The sequence below is a fragment of the Euleptes europaea genome, chromosome 1 (assembly GCF_029931775.1).
Source record: "Euleptes europaea isolate rEulEur1 chromosome 1, rEulEur1.hap1, whole genome shotgun sequence".
Lineage (NCBI taxonomy): Eukaryota > Metazoa > Chordata > Lepidosauria > Squamata > Sphaerodactylidae > Euleptes > Euleptes europaea.
The window spans coordinates 174670403-174697203 of NC_079312.1; the positions used below are offsets into that span (position 1 = coordinate 174670403).

At 45.1% G+C, this 26801-nt stretch overlaps 1 protein-coding gene across 2 annotated transcripts in view; it reads left to right on the plus strand.

Moving 5' to 3' along the window:
* The window catches only part of SYN1 (synapsin I), a 295573-nt gene that overhangs the window by 47872 nt on the left and 220900 nt on the right, over positions 1-26801 (plus strand). For both annotated transcript variants that reach the window (XM_056867284.1, XM_056867285.1), the window contains exons 3-5: positions 4932-5023; positions 7148-7304; positions 10479-10568. In XM_056867284.1, coding sequence (XP_056723262.1) covers positions 4932-5023; positions 7148-7304; positions 10479-10568 — 339 coding nt within the window. The remainder of the gene's footprint in view (positions 1-4931; positions 5024-7147; positions 7305-10478; positions 10569-26801) is intronic.

The following is a 26801-nucleotide window of genomic DNA, read 5'->3' on the forward strand; positions in this document are numbered from 1 at the left end:
AACAATTAGTAAACAAAGGCACATAAAGTTAAAATGGAAAGTCTCCCAAACCCAATTTAAAAACTTACCATATGAGACAATGAAGCCATAAATTCAATTAATACGTGCAATATAGACGGCTATGGCCTGAAGTGGAGTGTATCGCATCATCCAGGATTATGTGCATGTAGGGAAACACATCCTTAAAGGGATCAGGAGCAAACTGAGAGAGCTATTCCATGTATAAACCTCAAACATTAACAAAGTTTATAAAAAAGGAGATAGGTCCAACTGATCATTAAGGCCATATGGAGCTAATGTATTTAAAGTGAAAATCCAATGGGCCTCCCTTTGTAACAGTAATCTTTCCATGTTATAAGATTGGTAGGGTCTGGGTAATATCCTGTCAGTAACTAAAAACTTGAACTCAGATGGTGAATGGTGTTTCTCCATGAAATGAGTTACATTAAAGTGGAACAGGTAAGTTTATGTCTCAGTGTATGATAATGGGGCTTGAACAAGGAACGTCAGGGACTTGTACCTCATCTAGTTATTTATCTAGGACTCTGGGTACTCTGTTGTCCCTTCGTTCCACTGGATGGGACATGAAAACCAAAGAATGATTATGTTATAAGATTGGTAGGGTCTGTCAGTAACTAAAAACTTGAAATCAGATGGTAAATGGTGTTTTTCCATGAAATGAGTTACATTAAAGTGGAACAGGTAAGTTTATGTCTCAGTGTATGATAATGGGGCTTGAACAAGGAACATCAGGGACTTGGACCTCATCTAGTTATTTATCTAGGACTCTGGGACTTACTGTAGCTATCTTTAAAATGAGGTAATTATCCTTTATGATACATAGATCTGTAATGAGTAAAATAAAATACATAACAATTAGTAAACAAAGGCACATAAAGTTAAAATGGAAAGTCTCCCAAACCCAATTTAAAAACTTACCATATGAGACAATGAAGCCATAAATTCAATTAATACGTGCAATATAGACGGCTATGGCCTGAAGTGGAGCGTATTGCATCATCCAGGATTATGTGCATGTAGGGAAACACATCCTTAAAGGGATCAGGAGCAAACTGAGAGAGCTATTCCATGTGTAAACCTCAAACATTAACAAAGTTTATAAAAAAGGAGATAGGTCCAACTGATCATTAAGGCCATATGGAGCTAATGTATTTAAAGTGAAAATCCAATGGGCCTCCCTTTGTAACAGTAATCTTTCCATGTTATAAGATTGGTAGGGTCTGGGTAATATCCTGTCAGTAACTAAAAACTTGAACTCAGATGGTGAATGGTGTTTCTCCATGAAATGAGTTACATTAAAGTGGAACAGGTAAGTTTATGTCTCAGTGTATGATAATGGGGCTTGAACAAGGAACGTCAGGGACTTGTACCTCATCTAGTTATTTATCTAGGACTCTGGGTACTCTGTTGTCCCTTCGTTCCACTGGATGGGACATGAAAACCAAAGAATGATTATGTTATAAGATTGGTAGGGTCTGTCAGTAACTAAAAACTTGAAATCAGATGGTAAATGGTGTTTTTCCATGAAACGAGTTACATTAAAGTGGATCAGGTAAGTTTATGTCTCAGTGTATGATAATGGGGCTTGAACAAGGAACATCAGGGATTTGGACCTCATCTAGTTATTTATCTAGGACTCTGGGTACTCTGTTGTCCCTTCGTTCCACTGAATGGGACATGAAAACCAAAGAATGATTAAGATTGTATTTCTCCCACCCCATACCACTTGCAGGCTGGATGCTGCAGCTCCAGAGTTGTGGTAGTGGCAGATGACAGGCAGGCTAGCGACCAGCAGGCCAGCCACTTGTAGGGTTGCCAGGTGGCTTGGAATGGAGGGGACAATTGCCCACCTATCCATCTGCTGCCTGACAACAAGGCTTGCACGTGCACGCAGCCCGTTAGCAACATGATCCCATCATGTCTGGTTTACTTCCGGAAGGCTGCAGCATGACGGGACGATATACCACTCAAATGGGGGGGATTTGAGTGGTACATCGTCCCCTTGTGCTGCAGTGCTTGACCAGGGCTGTGTTGCTTGAGCCAGCGTGGCGTAGTGCTTAAGAGCGGTAGACTATGATCTGGAGAACCGGGTTTGATTCCCCACTCCTCCACATGAGTGGCGTGGGGTAATCTGGTAAACTGGATTTGTTTCCCCACTCCTACACACAAAGCCAGCTGGGTGACCTTGGGCCAGTCACGTTCTCTCAGCCTCACTTACCTCACAGAGTGTCTGTTGTGGGGAGGGGAAGGGAAGGTGAATGTAAGCCGGTTTGATTCTGCCTTAAGTGGTAGGGAAAGTCAGCATATAAAAACCAACTCTCCTTCTCCTCATAGGCCCCTACCTACACAACCACTCACAGGAATAAAAATGTAAATAGTCGATAAAATTAAAGAGATATTTATTGGTGCTTCCATAATGAGCAAGCCCTTTCTTACATTATACTTCCGTATTTATTCTTAATCCAAACCCAAATTAACATTAATATTGTTCATTATCTTTAGTAAGACACATGCTAAATATGCATTTTCCAATAACAAATATTTATAGTTTAGTATAGTATTTATTTATTCATTGTCAGCAAGCCACAAAGTACCCAGATTAGCATGGGGCCCCTATGCTCGTGGGGGCCCTGGGCAAATGCCCAGTGTGCCCATGCGTTAAGATGGCCCTGGGTGCTTCCGGAAGTAAACCGGAAGTGATGGGATTGCATTGCTCGCAGCTGCGCGTGTGCGATCCCTGCCCCCAAAATCTCCCGCCTCAGGAGAGGGGGAACCTGGCAACCCTACCAGCCAGCGAATGGTCAGGAGGGTAGGAAGACAATCTCTCTTCCTTCCCTGTCTCCTTGGGCATTGCTGAAATACTAAGACTGCTGCACTCCGGGGAATGTAGTTCTCAGGATGTTTGCCTTAATGTCTGGCAAGCACCTTGGGGGCTATATTTCCCAGGTTGCAGCAGGCACTGTGTCCCAGATGTGTCAGAAACACATCCCTATTTCTCTGGGGCCTCTTTACACTCAAAGTAATAGGGGTGTACACCATTGGTCACTATAATTGGCAAGCTGCATAAAGCCACTAAGTTGGTCTGGCATTAGAAATATTAGGAGCCTGTCTTGCTGCTTTTTGGGGGGTGGGGGTTCACAGAATGAGCAGGGTATTCTGCTTGCTACACTTTCAGCCCCAGTTATTTCAGCTCCTGAAGGACTCTGAATTGTGGAATACGCCTTCCGTGTCTGGACTGGGGTGCAGTTGTCTGAGACTTTAGCCAAGCTCTGATGAACACACACCATCAGAATTTGCCATAGACAAGTTAACTTTTGAATCCTAGAAATACAATTTCAGCCTGCAAAAAAACATTGATGAAGTAATTTTTGTTGTGAATCTGCTGTGATGGAAAAAATCCGGACCTGAGGCCGATCCCAGCAATGGCTAAACTTTCTTTAACTTGCCCTGTTGCTTCCTTCTGGCATGCTGAAGAGTACATTGCTGTAGTTTGTTTGGGGCATTGGCCAGATCTGTTGGACCTTGCTATTGTCTGGTACAGGCAGAATGTACACTAAAATGTGTCCAACAACATGTGCCTGCATGTTGCTGGGAAGATTGGTAGTGATGGGAAAGCTACTACTGATTTTCCCACTGAGGAATCCCTGCTATACTTCCAAGGATCCCTCAGTGTTTCTTGGAAAGCAGGTTGAAAACCGTTGTGCTTCCTATCTGTGGACTCTTCTAGATCATACAAACTTAATTGTTCAATCTGGGCATCCTTCCTCTGCCCCCAAGCCTCTTCAAATTTTTCTATTTGTGGAGTCCTGAAGGGGGGGGCGGAGCTGCTGAAGAGGCTGTGTGACCCCTACACCGGTGTAAGTGCTACTTGTTTCCTCCAAACTGGCATGGACACTGGCGCAAGGGTACTTACACCAGTGTACGGGCACCGCATGGCAGCGTGAGCCTCAGGCACTGGCTCCCCAGCAGCATTTGTTTGGCGCAAGTGCTCGCACTGGCAGCTGGGGGGGCATTCCCAGTGGCGGCACTGCCTTTAGGCAGCTTCCAAAGCCCTTTTGGGCCAGGAACATCCCATAAGAACATAAGAAAAGCCATGCTGGATCAGACCAAGGCCCATCAAGTCCAGCAGACTGTTCACACAGAGGCCAACCTGGTGAACAAGATGACCGCAGCACCATTATCCTGCCTGTGTTCCAATGCAGCTAATATAGAAGGCATGCTCCTCTTATCCTGGAGAGAATAGGTATGCATCAGGACTAGCATCCATTTTTACTGATAGCCATGAATAGCCCTCTCCTCCATGAACATGTCCACTCCCCTCTTAAAGCCTTCTAAGTTGGCAGCCATCACCACATCCTGGGGCAGGGAGTTCCACAATTTAACTATGCATTGTGTGAAGAAAGACTTCCTTTTATCTATTTTGAATCTCTCACTCTCCAGCTTCAGCAGATGACCCCGCTGTTCTGGTATTATGAGAGAGGGAGAAAAGCTTCTCCCTGTCCGCTCTCTCCATACCATGCATAATTTTGTAGACCTCTATCATGTCTCTCCTTAACCTCTTTCTTTCCAAGCTAAACAGCCCTAAGCATTTTAACCGCTCCTCATAGGGCATCTGCTCTAGCCCCCCTGATTATTTTGGTTGCTCTTTTGTGCACCTTCTCAAGCTCTGTACCCCCTCTAACTGGTGTGGAGTTACGGCTTCTAAAAAGCAGGCATAGCCCCGTGAAACTCTATGGAAAAAAGGCAGGCGTAGCCCTGTGAAACTCTATGGGTAAAAGGCAGGCGTAGCCCCGTGAAACTCTATGGATAGTTTCGCAGCATCGGGCAGTGTATGGCATAGTGATGGCAGGTATCTATCTATGTGAGGTATAAATGATAATCCCAAATGAATTTGTTTTTGTGCCTTCCAGGCAGAGTTCGCTGACCTCAACTTGGTGGCTCATGCCAATGGCAACTTCTCTGTTGACATGGAGGTTATGCGCAACGGTGTCAAGGTGGTCAGGTAAGTGATTTTAAAAAATCATGTTGTAATTTTCACTTCTTGCTATTTTAATCAAGGGTATTTCCTAACCTTTTTATTTCTTGGTGGCACTTCAGGGATTGTCTGTCTTCAAGGGTCAGGCAACATTCCTTAGCCTCCAGTGCCTTGAATATGGGCTGAACTGCATAAAATAGCAACCTGAAATGTGTGAAGAAGAAGACGAAGAGTTGGTTTTTATATGACGACTTTCTCTGCCACTTAAGGGAGAATCAAAGTGGCTGACAATCGCATTCCCTTCCCCTCCCCACAACAGGCACCCTGTGAGGTAGGTAGGGCTGAGAGAGCATGACTCGCCCAAGGTCACCCAGCTGGCTTCGTGTGTAGGAGTGGGGAAACAGATCCCATTCACCAGATTAGCCTCCGCCACTCATGTGGAGGAGTGAGGAATCAAACCCAGTTCTCCAGATCAGAGTCCACCGCTCCAAACCACCGCTCTTAACCATTACACCATGCTGGGTGGAGGTCTGCTGGCTTACTCACAGCCATAGCTGTAGGGATAGGTTGTTTAATACTTTCCTCTGTGCTGCCTTCCTGATATTAATTGCTCTGCCCATGACGGCTGCTGTTCTGTGGGGAAGGCAGGGGAGAATACATGGCCCATAGATTGTTCAAAGCTAGGCTAGAGCCGGGCAGGAGGGGTCTTGAGCAGGAAAATGGTGTAAGGGGAAGGAGTTAAACATCCCCACCTTATTGCAAGTGCTATGTATTCTCTGATACTATGTATGGGTATAAAAACTGGACAATGAAGAAAGCTGATAGGAAGAAAGTAGATTCCTTTGAAAGGTAGTGTTGGAGGAGAGTGTTACGGATACTGTGGCCTGCCAAAAAAATGCATTAGTGGGCTATAGATCAAATCAAACCCGAACTGACCCTAGAGGCTAAAATGACTACACTGAGGCTGTTGTACTTTGGTCACATTATGAGAAGACAAGAGTCACTGAAAAAGGCAATCATGCTAGGAAAAGTTGAAGGCAGCAGGAAAAGAGGAAGACCCAACAAGAGATGGATTGGCTCTATAAAGGAAGCCATAGCCCTCAGTTTGCAGAACCTAAGCTAGGCTGTTAACGACAGGACGTTTTGGAGGACATTGATTCATTGGGTCGCCATGAGTCGGAAGCAACTTGATGGCACTTAACACACAACCACACATGGGCAGACTGGAAACCATATCTCAAAAAAGAGAAGAACGAAATCAGAAGAGAACTAGAAATGAATTTCCCACCCGTCCATGCATCTCATGCAAAATGTGTAGTTTAGTTGCCAGTCTAGTGTCTAGTTGCATCGGGCACTCCCTGTGCCAGACCTGGCCCTGTTGCCCAGTGGCACCCCAGCTCCCAACAACCCATGCAAAGAAGACACAGACAACCCAAGTTTGGATGGAAATGGCCACAACTTTTATTGATTGCAGCAGCAAGGCATTGGCATTGCATGGGGGTGTTATCCTTCCATCAACCTGACACCTCTGCAGGCTGATGCACAACTCCCAGCACCCCTGCTGGGACCAGCTCAAGTGCTTCAGCACTTTCTGTTTACACCTGGAGTGCTGCATTGCAAAGGGCCGGTTTCCACTCAAATGGCCCCTTGTGATGCGTTTTACACCTGCAAGTGCCGCATCGCAACAGGCCTTTACCACTCAAACTGGGAGTTTGAGGGAAACCGGCCCTTTGCAATGCAGTACTTCCGGATGTGAACCGGAAGTGACCTGTCCCTGCCTGCACAGATTGCCCGCCGACCCTCAGCTGGTCAGCGGGCAGCCAGGTGGATTGGAGGGGGTTTGCCTGCCACCACCTGGCACTTGGCAGGCCGTATCACCACCCTCCGAGGCAGCGCATTCCACCGTCGAACAGCCCTCACTGTCAGAAAGTTCTTCCTAATGTTTAGGAGGAATCGCTTTTCTCTCCAGGGTCTCAGGCAGAGGTCTTTCACATTACCTCCTACCTGATATTTTCAGCTGGAGATGCTGGGGACCCTGAGATCACATTCTGGTAGGAATGCCAGGCAGGAGACTTTGTGGATGAATGTGAGAAGATGACATTTTTTTAAATGGGTGTTCTTTCTCTTTGTTTGGTTATTTCTCTCTCCTAGGAGCCTGAAACCCGACTTTGTGCTGATCCGCCAGCATGCCTTCAGCATGGCACGTGGTGGAGACCATCGTGGCATTGTGATCGGGCTGCAGTATGCGGGTGTGCCCAGTGTCAACTCCCTGCATTCAGTGTACAACTTTTGTGACAAGCCATGGGTGGTGAGTGGCATACCTGGAGATTTGACGGGAGATTCAGACTTATGCAATTGTAAGCTTTGGGCGGGGGGTGGGGGGCACTGGAGGTTATTCAACATGGGGTGGGGGGGCAACTAAAATATCGCAAACAGTAAGGTTTAAAGATCGCGACGGGTAGCCATGTTAGTTTGTCACTAGCAGTAGAAAAGAGCTAGAGTCCGGTAGAACCTTAAAGACTAACAACATTTCTGGCAGGGTTTCGGGAGCCACAGCTTTCGGGAACCACAGCTCACTTCTTCAGATACAGGAAGTATGTGAAGTAAGTCGAGACGAGTGAATTAGACACAAGGGGGATGTAAATGTCAAAAGCAAGTAAATGATATTAGCAGGCGTGATTGGATTAGGTGTGATATGCAGAGGGGCTGTAGGGGTGGAGAAATTAGCATTGGTAATGAGACAGGAATCCTAGATCTCTATTAAGTCCAAGAGAATGCATAGTCTTGAGCTTCATTAGCCAGCGTGGTGTAGTGGTTAAGAGCCGTGGTTTGGAGCGGTGGAGTCTGATCTGGAGAACCAGGTTTGATTCCCCACTCCTCCACATGAGCGGTGGACGCTAATCTGGTGAACTGGATTGGTTTCCCCACTCCTACACCTGAAGCCAGCAGAGTGACCTTGGGCAAGTCACTCTCTCTCAGCCCCAGGTACCTCACAGGGTGTCTATTGTGGGGAGGGGAAGGGAAGGTGATTGTAAGCCGGTTTGAGTCTCCCTTAAGTGGTAGAGAAAGTCGGCATATAAAAACCAATTCTTCTTCTTCTAGTTGTAATTCAGCAGTCTCTCTTTCTTCAGTTTGTTTGCTAATTTTGTTTCGTACAACCATAACATTTGTGGATTTTATGAGGGTGAATTTCTTTATTCATTATTTACAGTGTTCATAGGGCCTCCTTTCCAGCGAGAAATTACTCAAGACAGAGAACAAGATTTAAAAACCAAGCAATATAAAAACTGCCACGAAAGAATGTAGCATATATACATGTAGATAATTTGAAATATACAAATAAAACAATGTTTTTTAAAAAAATTCTAAATAAACAGTAAGAGGCAGTCAGTGAAGTTACTTAGCCCATTTCCCTTTGGATGCTGCTGCCACTCAGAATGCTCCACTTTATGTTCTATTAGATCTTGCTTCAAAATGGATGAAGCGTGGAGTAGAGAAGTAAGTGGGAGGGGATGGGAGGCTAATATGTGTTTGTGTGAAGTGCTGTCAAGTCACAGGGTTTTCAAGGCAAGAGGGGTTTTCAAAGCAAGAGACATTCGGAGGTGGTCTGCCATTGCCTGTCTCCATATGGGCTGAGAGAGTTCTGAGAGAACTGTAACTGGCCCAAGGCTGCCCAGCAGGCTTCATGTGGAGGAGTGGGGAATCATGAAATGAAGCCTGGGCCTCTGTGGCGTCGGCGTGATGACGTCACTTCCGGAAGTGACATCAATTGCACCAGTGGCGTCAATGCCTAGGCCTCATGTTATGCCTGGAAAGACCCCTGCCAGCCAGCTGGATGGTGCGGGGTGTGTGTGTGGGAACAAAGCAGGGATCCCCTGTCCCCAGCAGTGGTCTGGCAAATGTAGACAAGCGGTCTTTCAGATGCTTCAGTCACAAACTGTTCTGGGCTTTATGTATCAAAACTGCTGAATCACACCAGAAAAAAAAACCTTTTGGCTGGTGAAGTTGTTTAAGTAACAAAGAGTACTAAGTATGCTCCTGCTTAACCCAGTGAACAGCTCTCTCTTGTATTCTGTATCATATGAAGTTTCTTGTGGTCTTCCTAAGCCACTGTGCATATACGACTGCACTAAAAAGGTTATAAAAAAGGTAAAGGTCCCCTGTGCAAGCATCGGGTCATTACAGACCCATGGGGTGATGTCACATCCCGACGTATGTTTACGGGGTGGTTTGCCATTGCCTTCCCCAGTCAGCTATGCTTTACCTCCAGGTTGTGAGCAGAGCTTTTGACTGCAGTACTGCAGCTTACTTAGAGGTTATCAGGATCTGCGTACGGCCAGATCATGTTTTACGGGAATAACATATCTGGTGCACCAAATGAAAAGGGTTAAAGATGATTTGTGCCATATAAGATAATTAGCTGCCCTTTTGTTCGGCTGGTCTAATAAAACCTATAAATTGTGTGTCTGGTCCTTTTTTGAGAGGGCAGCCCCCTTCCAAGCGGGCCAAATTCCAATTCCTTGGATACAACGAACTATTCCTGACTAACAGCACTTTGATTTTCTCTGAATTACATTTCAGTTTGATGGCCTCCATGTAGCCCATTGTGTGTGTGTGTGTGTGTGTGTGTGTTAAGTGCCGTCAAGTCGCTTCCGACTCATGGCAACCCTATGAATCAATGTCCTCCAAAATATCCTGTCTTTGACAGCCTTGCTCAGGTCTTGCAAATTGAGGGCTGTGGCTTCCTTTACTGAATCAATCCATCTCTTCTTGGGTCTTCCTCTTTTCGTGCTGCCCTCAACTTTTCCTAGCATGACTGTCTTTTCTAGTGACTCTTGCCTTCTCGTAATGTGACCAAAATACGATAGCCTCAGTTTAGTCATTTTAGCTTCTAGGGTCAGTTCAGGCTTGATTTGATCTAAAACCCACTGATTTGTTTTTTTGGCAGTCCATGGTATCCGTAACACTCTCCTCCAACACCACATTTCAAAGGAGTCTACTTTCTTCCTGTCAGCTTTCTTCATAGTCCAGTTTTCACACCCATACATAGTAGTAGGGAATACGATGGCATGAATTAACCTAATCTTGGTGGGCTGTGACACATCCTTACACAGTAATGTAGCCCATTACTGATTCTAAATAGCTCTTTCCATAGCCTCATTTAGATGGGATGAAAATAAGTAGTAGATTTGGGTGTCATCAGCATATTGGTGTGCATGTTCCTAATCTATATGCTATCCCCTAGGAATTTCATGCCTGGCTTTGATAGTAGCTGAGCAACAGTGTTCTATGTCAGATAAGGCTTCCAGTTCTGAACAATCTTATAAAGCAAGCTCTAAGGAAGGAAAAGGAGCAGGCCTAGCAGATAAGGAAAAAGGCAAAGGAAAAAGGCCATGGGGGAAATAGCTGGAAATGAATCTGGGGAAAATATGTTTAGAATGTCCTCCTTCACCTCCTCTCTCACTTCCCTTCCTTTCAACAGTTTGCCCAGATGGTTCGTCTGCATCGCAAACTTGGACCGGAAGAATTCCCGCTCATTGATCAGACCTACTACCCCAATCACAAGGAGATGGTAAGTTGTCCTGGTTTTTTCTTTCTTTTTTCTCAGTGTATACACTAGTCATTTTCCTGGCTTGTTTGCAAGTTCAAAATTTCTTTGCTTTACAAACTTCAATTTTGTTTCCATTTTTCTTACTATTAATAAAAATACCCATTGTTGTAAAAAAATTATTTGGCGTCCTAGAGACAAGCAGGATTCTTTTCCTCCTGGTGGATCACGCTGGGCTTCTGCACTCTGATTTTGTTTTGTGGCAGTTGGATGGTTAGAATAGAATCATAGAGTTGGAAGGGGCCACCAGGGTCATCAAGTCCAACCCCCTGCACAATGCAGGAAATTCACAACTACCTCCCCCCCCACACCCCTAGGGACTAGAAGATGGCCAAGATGCCCTCCCTCTCATCATCTGCCTAAGATCACAGAATCAGCATTGCTGACAGATGACCATCTAACCTCTTCTTAAAAACCTCTGGGGAAGGAGAGCTCATCACCTCCCGAGGAAGCCTGTTCCACTGAGGAACCGCTCTAGCTGTTAGAAAATTCTTCCTGATGTCTAGACGGAAACTCTTTTGAGTTAATTTCAACCCGTTGTTTCTGGTCCGACCTTCTTGGGCAACAGAAAACAACTCGGCACCATCCTCTATATGACAGCCCCTCAAGTACTTGAACATGGTTATCATATCCCCTCTCAGTTTTCTCCTCTTCAGGCTAAACATACCCAGCTCGTGGTCTTGGTATTTTCTTACCAAGACCACGGTCACGCAGCCCGGATAACCTACAAGAACCAATGAACTCTGACCGTGAAAGCCTTCGACAATACCTTTCAACCTTTCCTCCTTCAACCTTTCCTCATAGGACTTGGTCTCCAGACCCCTCACCATCTTTGTTGCCCTCCTCTGGACACGTTCCAGCTTGTCTACATCTTTCTTAAATTGCAATGCCCAAAACTGAACACAGTACTCTAGTTGAGGTCTAACCAGAGCGGAGTTGAAGGGGTTTATGATACTGATTAAAGTTGAAGGGGTTTATGATACTGAGTTGAATGGGTTTATGATACTGATTACCATCCCCAAAAGGAAATAGTGAATTTTTATATGTCTGTGACTAAGCGCATGTACAAATCTCAAGTTCTGGCATAAATGTGATGGCTCATACATTGCACCCTCTTATCTGCTGGCATTCTCATGGCATCTTTTTTTTTTAAATATTTTTTTATTTTTTTAAGACAACATAACAAAACAGCAAATAAATAAATAAATAAATAATCCCAAAAAACAAAACACACAACATACACACATTTTTCATAGCTATGACAAGACATTTATCTGCTATTATTTTGGAGTGATTCTATATTACCCTTCTACTGTTCTAGCAAATTATTTGTGTATCTAAAATATAAAATATAACTTTAGAGTCAACCTATAAAGAAAATATTTAACAATACATAATAATACTATACATTTTGAACAATTTAATAATATATGCTTTAATGTATACTTTCACCTATTCAACGACTATAAATGTATTACAACGCCAAGTAATACCCATATAGTATAGTTCTACACAATTGTAGCAAAAAATTATTTGAATCAGTTTGTGTCTACTATAACATTTCATATTATTTTATACATCTTATGTTACTCTGGCATATAATCGTAATATAGTTTCCACTTTTTTGAGAATTCTTCCCTGGGTCTTTTGTTCACAATGTTTGTCATCTATCACAGGCATCTTTTTGTGTGTGTTCTGGACTGTCATGGTGAGGCTAGGATGAGGACTGGTTGTACCTGGATCTGGATTTGGGATTAGGGTTTCCCAGTTCAGGGCCCATGCTTGCCATTGGTAGAACTGGGGACATGGGCAAAGGCTGGAACTTAAAATACAGCTGGAAGAAGATACTGTTCTGTTAACTATGCGGCGCTGGGTAAGAAGGTGAAGTCCTGGGGGTGCAGGTTGTTTTTTCATCAGTTCTTCCTGTCGAAGGTCGTGGCTTAGTAAGGGAAAGAAGAATACTACACATTAATGGCTGGCTTTGTAGATGGTGTCATCAAGAAAGGTTTGGATTTTTGGACCATGGCTTACGCTTTCGAGATGAAGCTCTTCAGTTCGGACATGGTTTGCATCTCATGAGGGTAGGAAAAAATGTTTTTGGTGAGAGCCTCGCAAACCTGATAAGAAGGGCTTTAAACTAAATCCTATGGGGGAGCGAGACAATAATTTAAAGCATAGCATGATGACAGTAACTGGAGATGAGAACAATAAAGATTTGTAGGGAGTGCCATGTATGCGAGGAAACATAAACTTGCGGGTAAGTTCACAAACAAAAACCTTGGGGTACATAAATCATGGATTCCGACTTCTGTACACTAATGCACAGAGTATGGGAAACAAGCAGGAAGAACTTGGAGCCCTAATACAGTAAGGGGATTGTGACCTAATTGGCATTACTGAAACCTGGTGAGATATCACTCACAATTGGAATATTAAGGTGCTATTTTTGCTTCACTGCACTAAGGGGCTTTGGCTCAGTGGTAGAGCATCTGCTTGGCATGCAGAAGGTCCCAGATTCAATCCCTGGCATCTCCAGTTAAAGGGACTAGGCAAGTAGGTGATGTGAAAGACCCCTTTCTGAGATCCTGGAGAGCTGCTGCCAGTCTGAGTAGACAATACTAGCTTTAATGGACCCAGAATCTGATTCAGTAGAAGCCAGTTTCATGTGTTCATACACATGACCGCCAACCCATTGCACGAAAGGTCTGTATAATTTTCTGTCAGTTTGTCTGCTTATCACTAACCATAATTAGCAGGGCATGGAAAAGAAGAATACTACAAATTAATGGCTGGCTTGCAGGCACCCTTGTCAATGAAATTCTTCCAAACGTGTTTCTCAAAATGTTTATAGAGTTTGAGTATCTCTTATCCGGACTTCTTGGGATCAGAAGTGGTCCGTATTTTGGATCTTTCCATATTTTGGAATATTTTGGAATTTTTGCATATACGTAATGAGATGGGACCCAAGTCTAAACACGGAATTCATGTATGTTTTATATATGTCTTATATATACTTTATCCACATAGCCTGAATGTAATTTTAAACAATATTTTTAATAATTTTGTGTACATTGAACCATGAATGGCACTGCTGAGGGCCTGTGGGTAAACCCTGCATGCCGGCACAAAAGGTCCAGTTTTCAGATCAGTCCGGATATCAGATGTCCAGATAAGGGAGACTCAACCTGTACCTTTTTTGTATCTGCTTTATTAATAGACCATAATTTATATCAGCCATCCACTCAGTTTTCTAGGTAAGAGATCACTCTTGAATGTCTAATTTTCAAATTTTGCTACTCCATAGTTTTATTTCTCACTCTTGATTAGCATCCAAGTGGAAAAAATCGGTTATAGCCTCATTTATTTTATATTGCAAGACAGTTCCAATTTTATTTACTATTTCCTTAACTTTAATTAAAGATTTACTCTGGTGGATGGACTAGAGTAAGCCCAACAATTCAATAGATATTGTATCAGTGTGCATGCAGCGCAATCTTAATCTTGCTACAACAGTTATAGAAAGCACAACCTGTGTTTCTGATTCTTCATAGTGAGGGATGCTTCATTGGAGCATTTCCCCTTTATCAATAATTTTGTTTTGGCTCTTTTAATTAGTTTTAACCCAACTTTGAAAACATACCCCAAGGTACACGATTAAAAAACAAAAACAAAAAACATCAAGAAACATTTCTTTCCATTCTGTCGAAAGCCTTCTCAGTATCCAGTGGGCAGCCCACTCCTGAGCTTTCAGTGGCCGGAGACAGCGTGGCTGAGGTGCCGCCGTGGCTCCCCCAAAGCCGTTCCCTAGCTTCATTTTGCCCCATTGAGAACAGTGAGGCTTCACCAGCAAAAAAGCAGGCATAGCAACGCTGTTCTCCCTGCTGGCATGTAGGGCTGAAAGGGGTCAGGAAGCTGCCTACTGGCAGCTCTGCCCCCTGGCATAGCCCAGAAGCACCCCCCAGGACGCCGGTGCAGGGCTTTGCACCAGTGGGACACCGGCGGAAGGCCCAGCTAGAGTCCCTGAGCGGTGCTGCATCCGGGTCCCCCCACTGAATGGCATCTGGGTCCCCCCACTGACGTCCGAGCCTACCTGGTCTGCGTAAGTGGGATGGCCACTGGCGGCCGTCCCACTTACGCCAGCGCAGCCCTTGTTGACCTCCAAAGGCCTTTCGTCCTTGGAGGTCAGGAATGGGCTGTAAGTGAATAACATAAATTGTTGGATTCATTTGCTTTTGTTAATTAAAGTTGTGGCTTGTATCCCATTTGTTTTAAACCACTCTACCCTTAATGCATCCTACCTGTTATTGGGTAATATTTAATTCAATATATATCTTGATCTATTTTTTTAATGATTTAACTCGGATGTTGGATGAGATTTTGTTTATTTCACATTTATAGTCTGCCTTTCTCACTGCGACTCAAGGCAGATTACACAATGCAAATCAGTGCAATCAATATGGAATGTAAAATAAAAAATGTAAGATCTAAGAACTAGGCACTGCAGAATTTTGAGATGAAACTCTCTCTAGTATCAGAGGAGCTTGCCTATTATTTTGGGTGCTGTGGAACACAGGCAGGATGGTGCTACTGCACTCGTCTTGTTTGTGGCTTCCTAGAGGCACCTGGTTGGCCACTGTGTGAACAGACTGCTGGACTTGATGGGCCTTGGTCTGATCCAGCAGGGCCTTTCTTATGTTCTTATGTTAACTGTCATCTGAACACAGCATAAGTATTAAACATGACGTGTTAAACAAGCAGAACATAGTATTGCATCAGTACAAATGTATTGCATTTTCCTGGTCCGTCTGTTATGACATAGCCCTATTTCCTTTTTAAAAATGCTCTCCTGAACAATTCTGTTTTACATAGTTTGTAGAATGCCAAGAGTGCAGGAGCCTCCCTGGTCTCCTTAAGGAGGCCATTACTCAGGGTGGGGCCACAACAGAGAAGACACATGTATGGGCAGTTGTTGATCTTACCCATCTGCAGGGTGGTACCTGCAGCAGGACCTTCTCAGATGAGTGCAGCTGTTACAGTGGGATATAGGTGGTAGCAGGATCTCTTTACTAATCAGAATAATATGTGTACGCATCCACAATTGTGGCATGTACTTATTTAGCAAAAAAATTGATAACTTTTGTTAACTTTTTTGATATCTCTTAAAAGTTACCTCCATAGGGACCGCATCTGATATTTTCCATTGTTCATTGCCGAACCTTAAACTGCTTCCATTTTTGCTCTTGAGTTCAGCAGTACTTTCGTCCTGTTAAGTCATTACCAATTATGGTGTATTTTCAGAGCACCTTGTATTTGGCCCTCATCCAACTGACTTGAGGTATATAGTTGACTATGAAAGGTTAATACCAAACAAAATGAGATACCAAATGCTGTAAATGAGTGGAATATATGCTTTTGCTTTCCTCTGTTTTACTCAATGGGCTTTTATTTTTGGATGATTCACAATAACCATTTCTCCATTCTGCAATATTAGCATAACTATGGGATACTTCTTCTCCTTAACCATTTTTAATGGTATCCTATGTAGTATCTGTTTCCTTTAATTAAACTTAATGTTTCTCTAATGGTAACTGGAGGACACTCAGGGGCCACCAGAACATCTGGAACTTTTCAGTTTACAAGAGAGGGGCCAAAAACAGCTGTCTAAAATGTTGTTCCCACATGGAAGAGGCAATGTGGCTCATAAATGTCCCTCAGAACCCTGTATTCAGTATCTGTTTCTGTGTCTAAATTTGGACTTTGCAACAGAGACTTCCAGCGCATTCCTGAGAGGAATGCGTGCGTCAGGCTTAGGACGACCGGCGTATCTCGTCTGAAAAAAGGGGTTGTTTCTGAGGTGAAATGGCTCAAGAGGCCGCCTAATGGTGGCCCTGGCCGACGCCATAACACCCCGGGAATGCCTCCCGGGATGCCTTTACGCCCTGGGAACGCCTCTCAGGATGCTGTTACGCCCCAGGAATATGTCCCAGGTCGCTTCTGCGGCTTTTGCCAGCGTCCAGATGCCATTGGTAGGCTCCGTTGGTGTCTGGGCCCAGCCCTGCACGCCAGCGCTGGGGCCACAAACACCATCGGGTGCCTCCCGGATGCCGGCGCTGTGGGCCCTTGCGCCGACGTGAGCCGTTGCCAGCCTCCAAAGTCCTTTGGGTGCGGCCTCTGGCGCAAGTCAGGAATGTGAGGTTAACCATACTGCAAGGACTACAAGTGACTTCCCTCAGTAAACTAATGTACAGTGCAATCCTATGCAGAGTTACACCAGTCTAAGCCCATTGATTTCAAGGAATTTAGACTGGAGTAACTCTGCATAAGATTGCATTGTTAGTGTTCTAACTGTAGGGTGATTGTGTTGTGGTTTAATCAAAAACAGATTTATCATTCCTACATAAGTTTTTAATAACATGTTTGTTGTGCATATAGGTTTACTCTGAGCGTCTATTTCTTGTATTGTCCTAACCATATGCAGAATTTGCCTGTGAACATCCTTCTGTATCCCCCTTATTCTTATTTTGTTCTTCTATATTACTAACCTTTTCCTCGTTTTTGTTTGAACAAATTACAGTTTTATGTAAACTATCCTAAAACATATTAAACTAAGTAAGTAAAAGTTCTTTTCATTTTTAACACACTCCCATTCTCCTCTTTGTCTTCTTACTGCCCCTTGTGCTGCCCGTATTGTTGAAACTGTTGTTGGTATAAATTCCTGTCGCACCATTGGTTGTTTCAATGCTTAAAATGCTTCAAACATTCATTCTTTCAGTCAACAGGATCCAAGTTTAGTAAAGTGACACAGCAACAAAAGGGGCCATGGTTTAGTGACAGAGCATCAGTTTTGTACACAGAAGGTACTAGTTTCAATCCCTGGTATCTCTAGTTAAAAGGTGTTCACAAGTGTTGTAAAGGGCCATTACCTGAGATCCTGGAAAGCAGACAGTACTGACCGCGATAAATCAATGACCTCGCTGTGTGGTAAAAGGCAGCTTCATGTATTTATGTGGGAGGGGTAGGAAAACAGAAACAGCTTTAAACTATCTTCTCCATAGTGGTGGCGGTGGAAAGTGCTGTCAAGTTCCAACTAACTTATGGCAATCCCCATACGGTTTTCAAGACAAGAGACGTTCTTTGCCATGCCTCTGCATGAGCTGAGAGTAGGGTCGCCAGCTCCAGGTTGGGAAATACCTGGAGATTTTGGGGGTGGAGCCTAAGGAGGGACAGGTTTGGGGAGGGGAGGGGCTGTTGCTCAGTTTGTAGAGCATCTCCTTGACATGCAGAAGGTCCCAGGTTCAACCCCCGGCATCTCCAGTTAAAGGGACTAGGCAAGTAGGTGATGTGAAAAACCCCTGCCTGAGACCTTGGAGAGCCACTGCCTGTCTGAGTAGACAATACTGACTTTGATGGACCAAGGGTCTGATTCAGTATAAGTCAGCTTCATGTGTGTTCAGTGGGGTATAATGCCATACAGTCCACCTTCCAATGTGACCATTTTCTCCAGGGGAACTCACCCTCCAGCTTCAGCAGATGACCCTGCATTCTGTTATCATGAAAGAGTGAGAAAAGCTTCTCCCTGTCCACTCTCTCCACACCATGCATAATGTCTCCCCTCAACCACCTTCTTTCCAAGCTAAACATGTTTCAGTGGCACATTGTGGCCTGCTGACCACAGCAGATCTTTGAAGGGGATTGGAATCCAGAGAATGGGAATCCAGAAGTATCCCCTGAAATGTTTCTCTAGCTCGCCTTCTGGCTGCTAATGTGATGGGGAAGGGGGGGGGGAGTTTCTCCTTTGCAACAGCTTTTTGGTTGGGATTCCGATATTGCTGAGAGCTGCTGGAATATTTCACCTCTGTCAGCTCTGTCTTGAAATTATATTTCCTAAGGTAAAATTTAGCGCACTTTCCCTTCAGAAGTCCCTTAAAAGGCACGCGTGTTTCCACTGCACCGAAGGCCAGCACACTGAAAAGACTACATAAGCCGTAAGCCTCCAATAACCATGCATCTTAGAGGGGTACTTTTCAATAATTTGACATAACTTTTAGTACGTTGAAGTTCTGGCAATGTTGAACCAGCACCTACCTTTGCAGCAAACACTTCACAACTCTTGGATATACTACATCTGATTTGTGCTTAAAAGGCAACAATACTATATCTTTTGTTTTAATCACTGCATCTTGGCAACTCTCACCTTCTGGTATACAATGAACCATGCCTGTGTATGAATGGCCTTTCCTTCCAGGTCCTAGCCTTTTTCTTTTTAAAATCCTGAGCTGCAGATTGGGAGGCCATTTATGCCTATTATATTAGGTGCTGTGGAACACAGGAAGGATAACGCTGCTGCAGTCGTCTTGTTTGTGGGCTTCCTAGAAGCACCCAGTTAGCCACTGTTTGAACAGACTGCTGGACTTGATGGGCCTTGATCTGACCCAGCAGGGCTTTCCTTATCTTCTTATGGAGGATGGGGCTATCCACAGCTACTGGTCCAAATGGATACTAGTCTTGAGGCATACCTATTCTCTCCAGTATCAGAGGAGCTTGCCTATTATATTAGGTGCTGTGGAACACAGGCAGGATAACGCTGCAGCAGTCGTCTTGTTTGTGGGCTTCCTAGAAGCACCCAGTTGGCCACTGTGTGAACAGACTGCTGGACTTGATGGGCCTTGGTCTGATCCAGCATGGCTTTTCTTAATGTTCTTATGTTCAAACCATTGATGTATGTGGTCCTGAAGGATAATCGGGTGTGACCATATGTATATGGAACAGTGGAATATCCCTTCCTAACTGGTGTCCCTATCCATGCAAGCCTGTTTAATACCAACAATACATTTCCCCAAAGTCTCTCCCCATGTATGTTAGACAGTAAGTGCTCTGTAGTTACTTAGTGCTGTGTGTGTGAGAGGAGAACTTTGCCTGTGTTTGGAAGGGCACTGTTGTTAATTCCTTCTTGTACTCCAGAGATGAACTTTAGTGTTCTGCACAATCCCAGTAGTCCTGGTTGAGGTTAAACAATGCAAAAGCTTCTGTGTTATGGGACAGGTTGAGTATCCCTTATCCGGAATGCTTGGGACCAGAAGTGGTGTGCATTTTGGTTCTTTCTGTATTTTGGAATATTTGCATATACATAATGAGATATCTTGGGGAGGGAACCCAAGTCTAAACATGAAATTCATTTACATTTTATATATGTTTTATATATACTTTATATACATAGCCTGAATGTAATTTTAAACAATATTTTAAATAATTTTGTGTACATTGAACCATCAGAAAGCAGCTTGCCGCGCTACTGAGGACCTGAGAGTAATGCCTGCATGTTTCCTCAAAATGCCCATATTTCAGATCTTTCTGTATTTTGGATGTCCAGATAAGGAATAATCAACCTGTATGATCATTTCAACACACAACATTGTTGATGGGATAGTGGGCACACAGGGAAATCACCTAACTGGAGTCATGATAGGAAAGGGTGTGCTAAATGAAGATGACCATTACCCAAGCCACTGGAAGTCTTTCCCCTACCCAGATCTTCCAGGAATGGCTGTCTTTTACATTAGACCCCATTGCTGCCAAATCACCAGAATCCACACATAATTTTTGCATCGGGAAGAAGAAGCAGTTGTACTGATGTTTTAGAATAGGTATTTACTTAAAAATAGGCAACCCAGATACAAGCATCAGTGGACAACGAACATGGGGAGGAATCTGAGTCCATGAAGATGTCACCTTCTCAGGAGAGCCCAGAGAAGGTATCCAGATGCTTGGGTACTTGTTGAGTTCCAGATGTGTAAGTTGGGGACAAAGGATCTGGGTAGGCAAGCCATATCGGAGATGCAATCCTGGCGGTTCATAGTGACTGAAAGGAAGTGCGAGCATGGAAGTTCAGCCACGGCGTGCACCTGTGAGTGAGAGAACAACAGAGATATGAAAACAGGGTGAGGGTGATTTCTTCTGCTGCTTACAAAATCAACTTTTCAGGGTGCTAGCTCTGCCTCTCCCTAATCTATGCATATGCAGCTGGCTCTCAAGGGGTTCGATCCGGCCCCCATGGCTTCCTATTTGGTGCTCACTGTTCCCAGTTCTTTGGGATCCCACCTCTCCTAAGAATCCTTCCACTTTCTCTCACACACAAGTTAAAGCAAAGGGATCTTTAAGCAGCTTCCACCCAAACCAAGAGAAAGACTTAGAGTCGTACCTGGTTGGCCGCAGTGTTCTGTGCGTCAGCCCAGAAACAATGAAACACCAGTGAGCAGTGGAGAGGTTTAAGGAGGCCTGCGTTACTGTTTGCACTGGAGAGATTTAAGAAACCCTTTGCCTAAGCCTTGGCTCATCTGGTCCTTTTTAGTTTTAACAAACATGCGCACTGGGATCCATCCAGAAGTGTGTTCTACTCACAATGCTCCTGATATGCCTGGGCCCCATTTGGTGTGAATAGGGCAACGTGTGGATTTTCTTTTGTATTTGGAACATCATGAGTAATATACGCTCCTATTGGTGGGCTCCCGGTATGTGTGATTAAAAGACTAGTCGGTGGAGGGAATGTTACCTTGTTCAGTTCAAAATATAGCCTTTTGAGAATACTAGGACCTTATCACTAGGCTGCTCAATCAAGTTTTCACTGGTCACGCTCCTCCCTGTAGCATTGGTTCATCCCGCCCCTGTTGAGACCCTACTCCATTGGCATTTAATATACTGTGATAGATGCCATTTGGCTTCACCCTTATACCCCTTTCTCCTCCTTCTGTTCAGTAGAGGCTTTAAGACTATCCATAGGTCAGGATATATCTTTTAGTGGAGCCCCTGTCAGCTTTCAGGCAACACAGAACACTTCAGTAGGCAGAAGATGCTGCTTGTTTATCTCCGCCTCTGCAACATGCTGGAAAGCACATGATCTTGTACTATTGATGCTAGATCCCTATGAGTCCGTGCGGCCGTAGACGAAGTCGTGGAACTTCTTTACGCCGGCCACGATGGCATTGGCCTCCCGGTCAATCTGCGTGTAGTTGCGCTTGGCCGGCGTGAGAGTCCTGGAGTAAAAAGCGATCGGGGCTTCTCGACCGTCAGACAATCGGTGTTGCAGGACCGCGCCGACACCGTACGGGGAGGCTCGCAGGTTAGCATCACCTGCAACTTCTCGTCGAAATGGACGAGCAGGCTGGATGAGGAACTTGCACTTGGGTGGAGGGGTGCTGTGGATCGCCTTGACTTTCGATGGGGTTGGGTAGACCCCAGCAGCATCGATGAGGTAGCCCAGGAACTCCACCTGCGGAAGGCCCAGCTGGCACTTCTCGCGCTTGACGGTGAGGCTCACGGTTCTGAAACGCCCGAGCACCTGGCGGACGCAGTCCAAGAGTTCCCCCTCGGAGGCAGCGGCAATCAGGATGTCATCGAAGTACGGGACAACGCCAGGCAGGCCCTTAAGAAGGTCCTCCATGATGTTCTGGAAGATCCCCGGGGCCGTGCTGACCCCGAATTGCAGACGGGTCACCCGGAACGCGCCCCGGTGAGTGACGATGGTCTGCGCCTCCGCCGAGGCCTCATCCACCGGCAGCTGCTGATATGCCTGGGCCAGGTCTAGATGGCGAAGACCTGGTCCCCGGCAAGGGACGCCAGAAGGTGGCTCACGACCGGCACGGGGTAGGCATGACTCTGCAGGGCCCGGTTCAGCGTGCACTTGTAGTCCCCACAGATGCGGACATCCCCATTCGGTTTCAGAGGCGTGACGATCGGGGTTTCCCACTTCGCGTTGGGCACCGGAACCAGGACGCCTTGGGCGATTAGGCGATCGAGCTCTGCGTCGATCCGGTCCTTGAGCGCGAAGGGGACGCGGCTGGGCTTTATTCGGGTGGCGGCGGGGTTGATGAGGTGGACAGGTGGCCCCTTGTAACAGCCCAAGGGGCCACGCCAAACATCCTCGTACTCAGCCCAGACTCGAGGGATGCCCTGTTGAGGTGGTGCAGGCTCGTGATTTGCAGTCCGAAGGCCTTGAACCACTCAAACCCCAGAAGCCTGGCGCGGGGCCCCTTGATGATGCACAGGTGGCTAGTACGGGACCCGTAGTGCACAGTCACGCATGCGAACCCTCGACCTGAACGTGGCGGTGTTGGAAGTCCGTAATGATCAGGCTGAAGGGCTGCAGCTTGGGCATCGGGGCGCGCTCGGCCAGGTCCCAGAAGGTGTCTGCAGATATGATGGAGAGGGCGGACCCGGAATCCACTTCCATTTCGCAGGGCATCCCCTCAATGAAAATGGTGGTTGAGAGCTTATCGACGCCGTGGACCTTGTGCAGAGCGAGGGTCGCTCGGACTTAGAGGGGAGGGGTGTTGTGTATGTATATAGTTGGGGAGTAAGCAAGGGGAGACCTAGGAGCTTGAGTTCTGCACGAAGGATCCTAAACCCTGCTCACCCTATTGGCCAAGCAAACGGACTCCATTGGCTCTAAGCCAACATATACCATTGGTCACAAGGAGGTTATGTCCCCCTATCACGGATCAAGGGGGAGTGGCCACAGGCGACCAAGGGAACATATAAACAGGGGTTGCCAGTTCTGTTCCTGTAATCAGTAAACGCGGTTGTTGTTTGAACTCCGTCTCCGACCTTGTGAATCCTTCCCACACAGACTTAACACCAGGCATTCACTTACATTCCGCAGGATATGTCTCCTTTAGGCCTTGTCGCTGGTCATCTGTTACCAGCCGCCATGGCTTGATGAAGGAACACATGGAGATTCTTGGTATTTCACTACCCGGTCTCAGCCGCCCTGTTGGAGGTGAAACAGAAAAGCAAATGTGAATATGGAGGGGAGAGCTGATGGCTCATTCCCAAAGGGCTCACTCCAGGTATAAGTCAGCACTGCACCTTGGTTTCTCAGTGAGTGATATCTGAGGGGCAAACTACACAATGTGTGTTTGGATGTGTTGTGTCCAGGTTTCCTGGACTTGCTTTTCCCATAGTGGGAAAACAAACCCGGTTCACCAGATTAAAGTCCTTCAGTCTTAACCACTACACCATGATGGCACTAAACCCTCTCTGGCAGGCGATTTTCCTTAGGCTCTTTTTTCACTTCCTATTTGGTGGGTCTGGGGTCGGGCAGGCTCAGCTGAGGATGTTTTGGCACCTGAGGAAGGTAAACCGAGCAGTTTTTCCTGTCCTCCTGCCCATGTAAAAACTATAACTTCATTGCCTTTTAATGGAGCCCCATACCTGCTGCTGGTAGCAACTTTGTCTCTTCTAACTGGTCCTGGTACTGGAGGATGGTGCTTTTCTGGAAATTTCCCATAGTGCCCTGGGCCTGCTTTTCTTTGACATTTCTTGTCAGTGGGAGAATGCCTTGTCCTTACCACTCAATACCACATCCTTCACATCTGCTCCTCAGTGACACACTTCCCCTTTGTGGCGAATGCATTTGGCGCCACGTCACCGTGCATATATGCCTTCAAGGGTTGTGATAGAAGAGTCCAGTGCACCTTTCCTTTAGGGAAATAAAGGAATAAAATGCCTGCTTTGGATTTTAATTACCCCAAATCCTCCCTTGAAATTGGTTGCTACAGTACCTGTAATAATATAGTCTTCGTCATAGAAATAGGCAACGTGTCGGTATCCACAGGTGGTTCCCAAGAGGTTGGTGTACATTGATATAATTTTCCCGAGATATTTGTGTGTTTCTTCAAGTACCCCATTGTCCTTGAATATCTAGAGAGATCACACGATAGCATACCTCAGTAATCAGGAAGGAGGTCAGTTCAGGCCTACTTGGTTTTGACCATTCCAAACCATGGCCGTCATGAACATCAGCTTGCTCTCGTGTGAATCACTGAGCATAGATTTGGGTGATCTGAATTCAAATTTTAATTGTGTCTTAAGCTTTCTGAACACATTGATATCTCCTAGTATATTCAGTATGTTCTCATAGGCATATTTTGCTGAACAGATGTTAATGTTCTGGAAAACTGATACAGGTCTCCTAGACTGTGCTACTTTGGAAAATGTGACCAATTGAACGTTCAAATGCTTAGTGATGTCCAACCCTCCCCTCCCCCAACTCCTGGACATAGAAAGCTCACATCAGTGGGGAGACTAGGCTAACATCCTCCTATGTGGTATTCTGATATTCCAAAGGCAGGGGGGTTTTATGTAGAGAAGTCCTATAAGCCTGCTTGTTAGAGAAAGAACATAAGGAAAGCCATGCTGGATCAGACCAAGGCCCATCAAGTCCAGCAGTCCTTTTACACAGTGGCCAACCTGGTGCCTCTTGGAAGCCCACAAATATTGTAGAGAATAGGTATACATCATGACTAGTATTCATTTTGACTAGTGGTTATGAATAGCTCTGACCTCCATGAACCTGTCCATTCCCCTCTTAAAGCCTTCCAAGTTGTCAGCCATCACCACATCCTGGGACAAAGAGTTTCACAATTTATCTATATATCGTGTGAAGAAATACTTCCTTTTATCTGTTTTGAATCTCTCACCCTCCAGCTTCAGCAGTTGACCCCGCGTTCTAGTATTATGAGAGATGGAGAAAAGTTTCTCCCTGTCCACTCTGTCTATACTATTCATAATTTTTAGACCTCCATATTATCTCCCCTTAACTTTCTTCTTTCCAGACTAAACAGCCCAAATCATTTTATCCGCTCGCTATAGGGCAGTTGTTCTAGTTCCTGAAGCACTGTATCCTATGTTGCTTTTAATCCAAGGGCCTTTATTTATTTTATTTAAAACATTTATATGCTGCCTTTTCACCCAGCTTAGAGTCTCCAAGGCAGTGAGCAATCAATATGTAAATATATATATTTATACTTATCTTTAGATAAATTAATACAGTTAAATAAAACATAAAACGGGGAAGGCCAATGAGAGCTAGTGAGGGAATAGTATAAAAAGCAAAAAAAGTATTTACTCGCTGACAGACGATAATGATCAAGGGAGACAGATGAATCCCTCTGGGCCAGGAAGTCCAGAATTTGGACTCCATGACAAAGAAGACCCTTTCTTGGGTTGCCACCATCTACCCTCAGACAGCATAGGCACCCACAGCAGGGCCTTTGAAGATTACTAAAGGGGTTGGGTAGGTTCATAGGGGAATAGGCATCCCATAAAGTATACTGGCCCTTATCCGTAAGGTATACTGGCCCTAAGCTTAAATCATGCACTATATGACTCTGGCCCAACTTTCTTTCTTTGCAATAGCTTTTCTTGCCTCCCTTGACAAGAACAACATCGAATTGTGCCATCCAGTTTACATTTTGGATACTGTCTTCATTCATCCCATCAGGAGGTCATGTATGTTTTGTGCTAAATAATTCCATCCCATTACTGAGCATTACATGGAAGATGGCCAAAGTCCTAGCTTTTCGGGAAGCTTCTTGCTGCTGCACTCTTTGCAAATGCTATATGTTTGGGGAGGAAGGAACGTCAGTGTGGAGATCCTAGCATCCTTTCTGAGATGGATTTCCACTTCTTCATTCACCCATCATCACTTTAATTAATTGTCGCTTTGGCAAGTGCTGTTTGGGGAAGAGTGAAACTTCTAGCTTGCTCCAGCAGGAGGAAAAACTTACCTCCGAGGGGACGACTACGTAGCGCCAGAGATCAGGATCATCTATTGCCATGGCTTTAAGAAATCTCCCCTTCACCACTGCAAAAAAGATATTGTGGGTTATAGCTTATGTTCTGCTCTCCCGGGCTCCTCTATTATTAAAATAAAGAGAGGCCTACATATGCACCAGAGCTTGGAGAGTACTGTGATTAGCCTAAAGTTACCCAGCTGACTTCATGTGGAGGAGTGGGGAAACCAACCCTGTTCACCAGATTTGAGTCCACCACTCCAAACCACCACTCTTGACCACTACACCACACTGGTTCTAGTTCTTGCTATATCTCCAAGACCCATGGCATCATTATTTCTGAGATACAGATGATTTTCTGAGGAAACTAGAATCCTGTTTCAGTCTCCCAGAGAATCACACCTTGGCCATTATGCATGTTGAGGTTGTGTATGCTAACATGTCTCACAAAGAGGCTGTGTAAGCTGCTGGAAACATTCTCCCTGGTAGGACTATAGTACACCCTGCTGCCAAGTCCTGTTGCCTTATCCTTCCTCACCACCTAATAACATTTTTCTTGTACATGAGATTTATCAATAATATCTTCATCATCTGGACAGAGAGGAAGGAAACGCTTGAGAGATTCCAG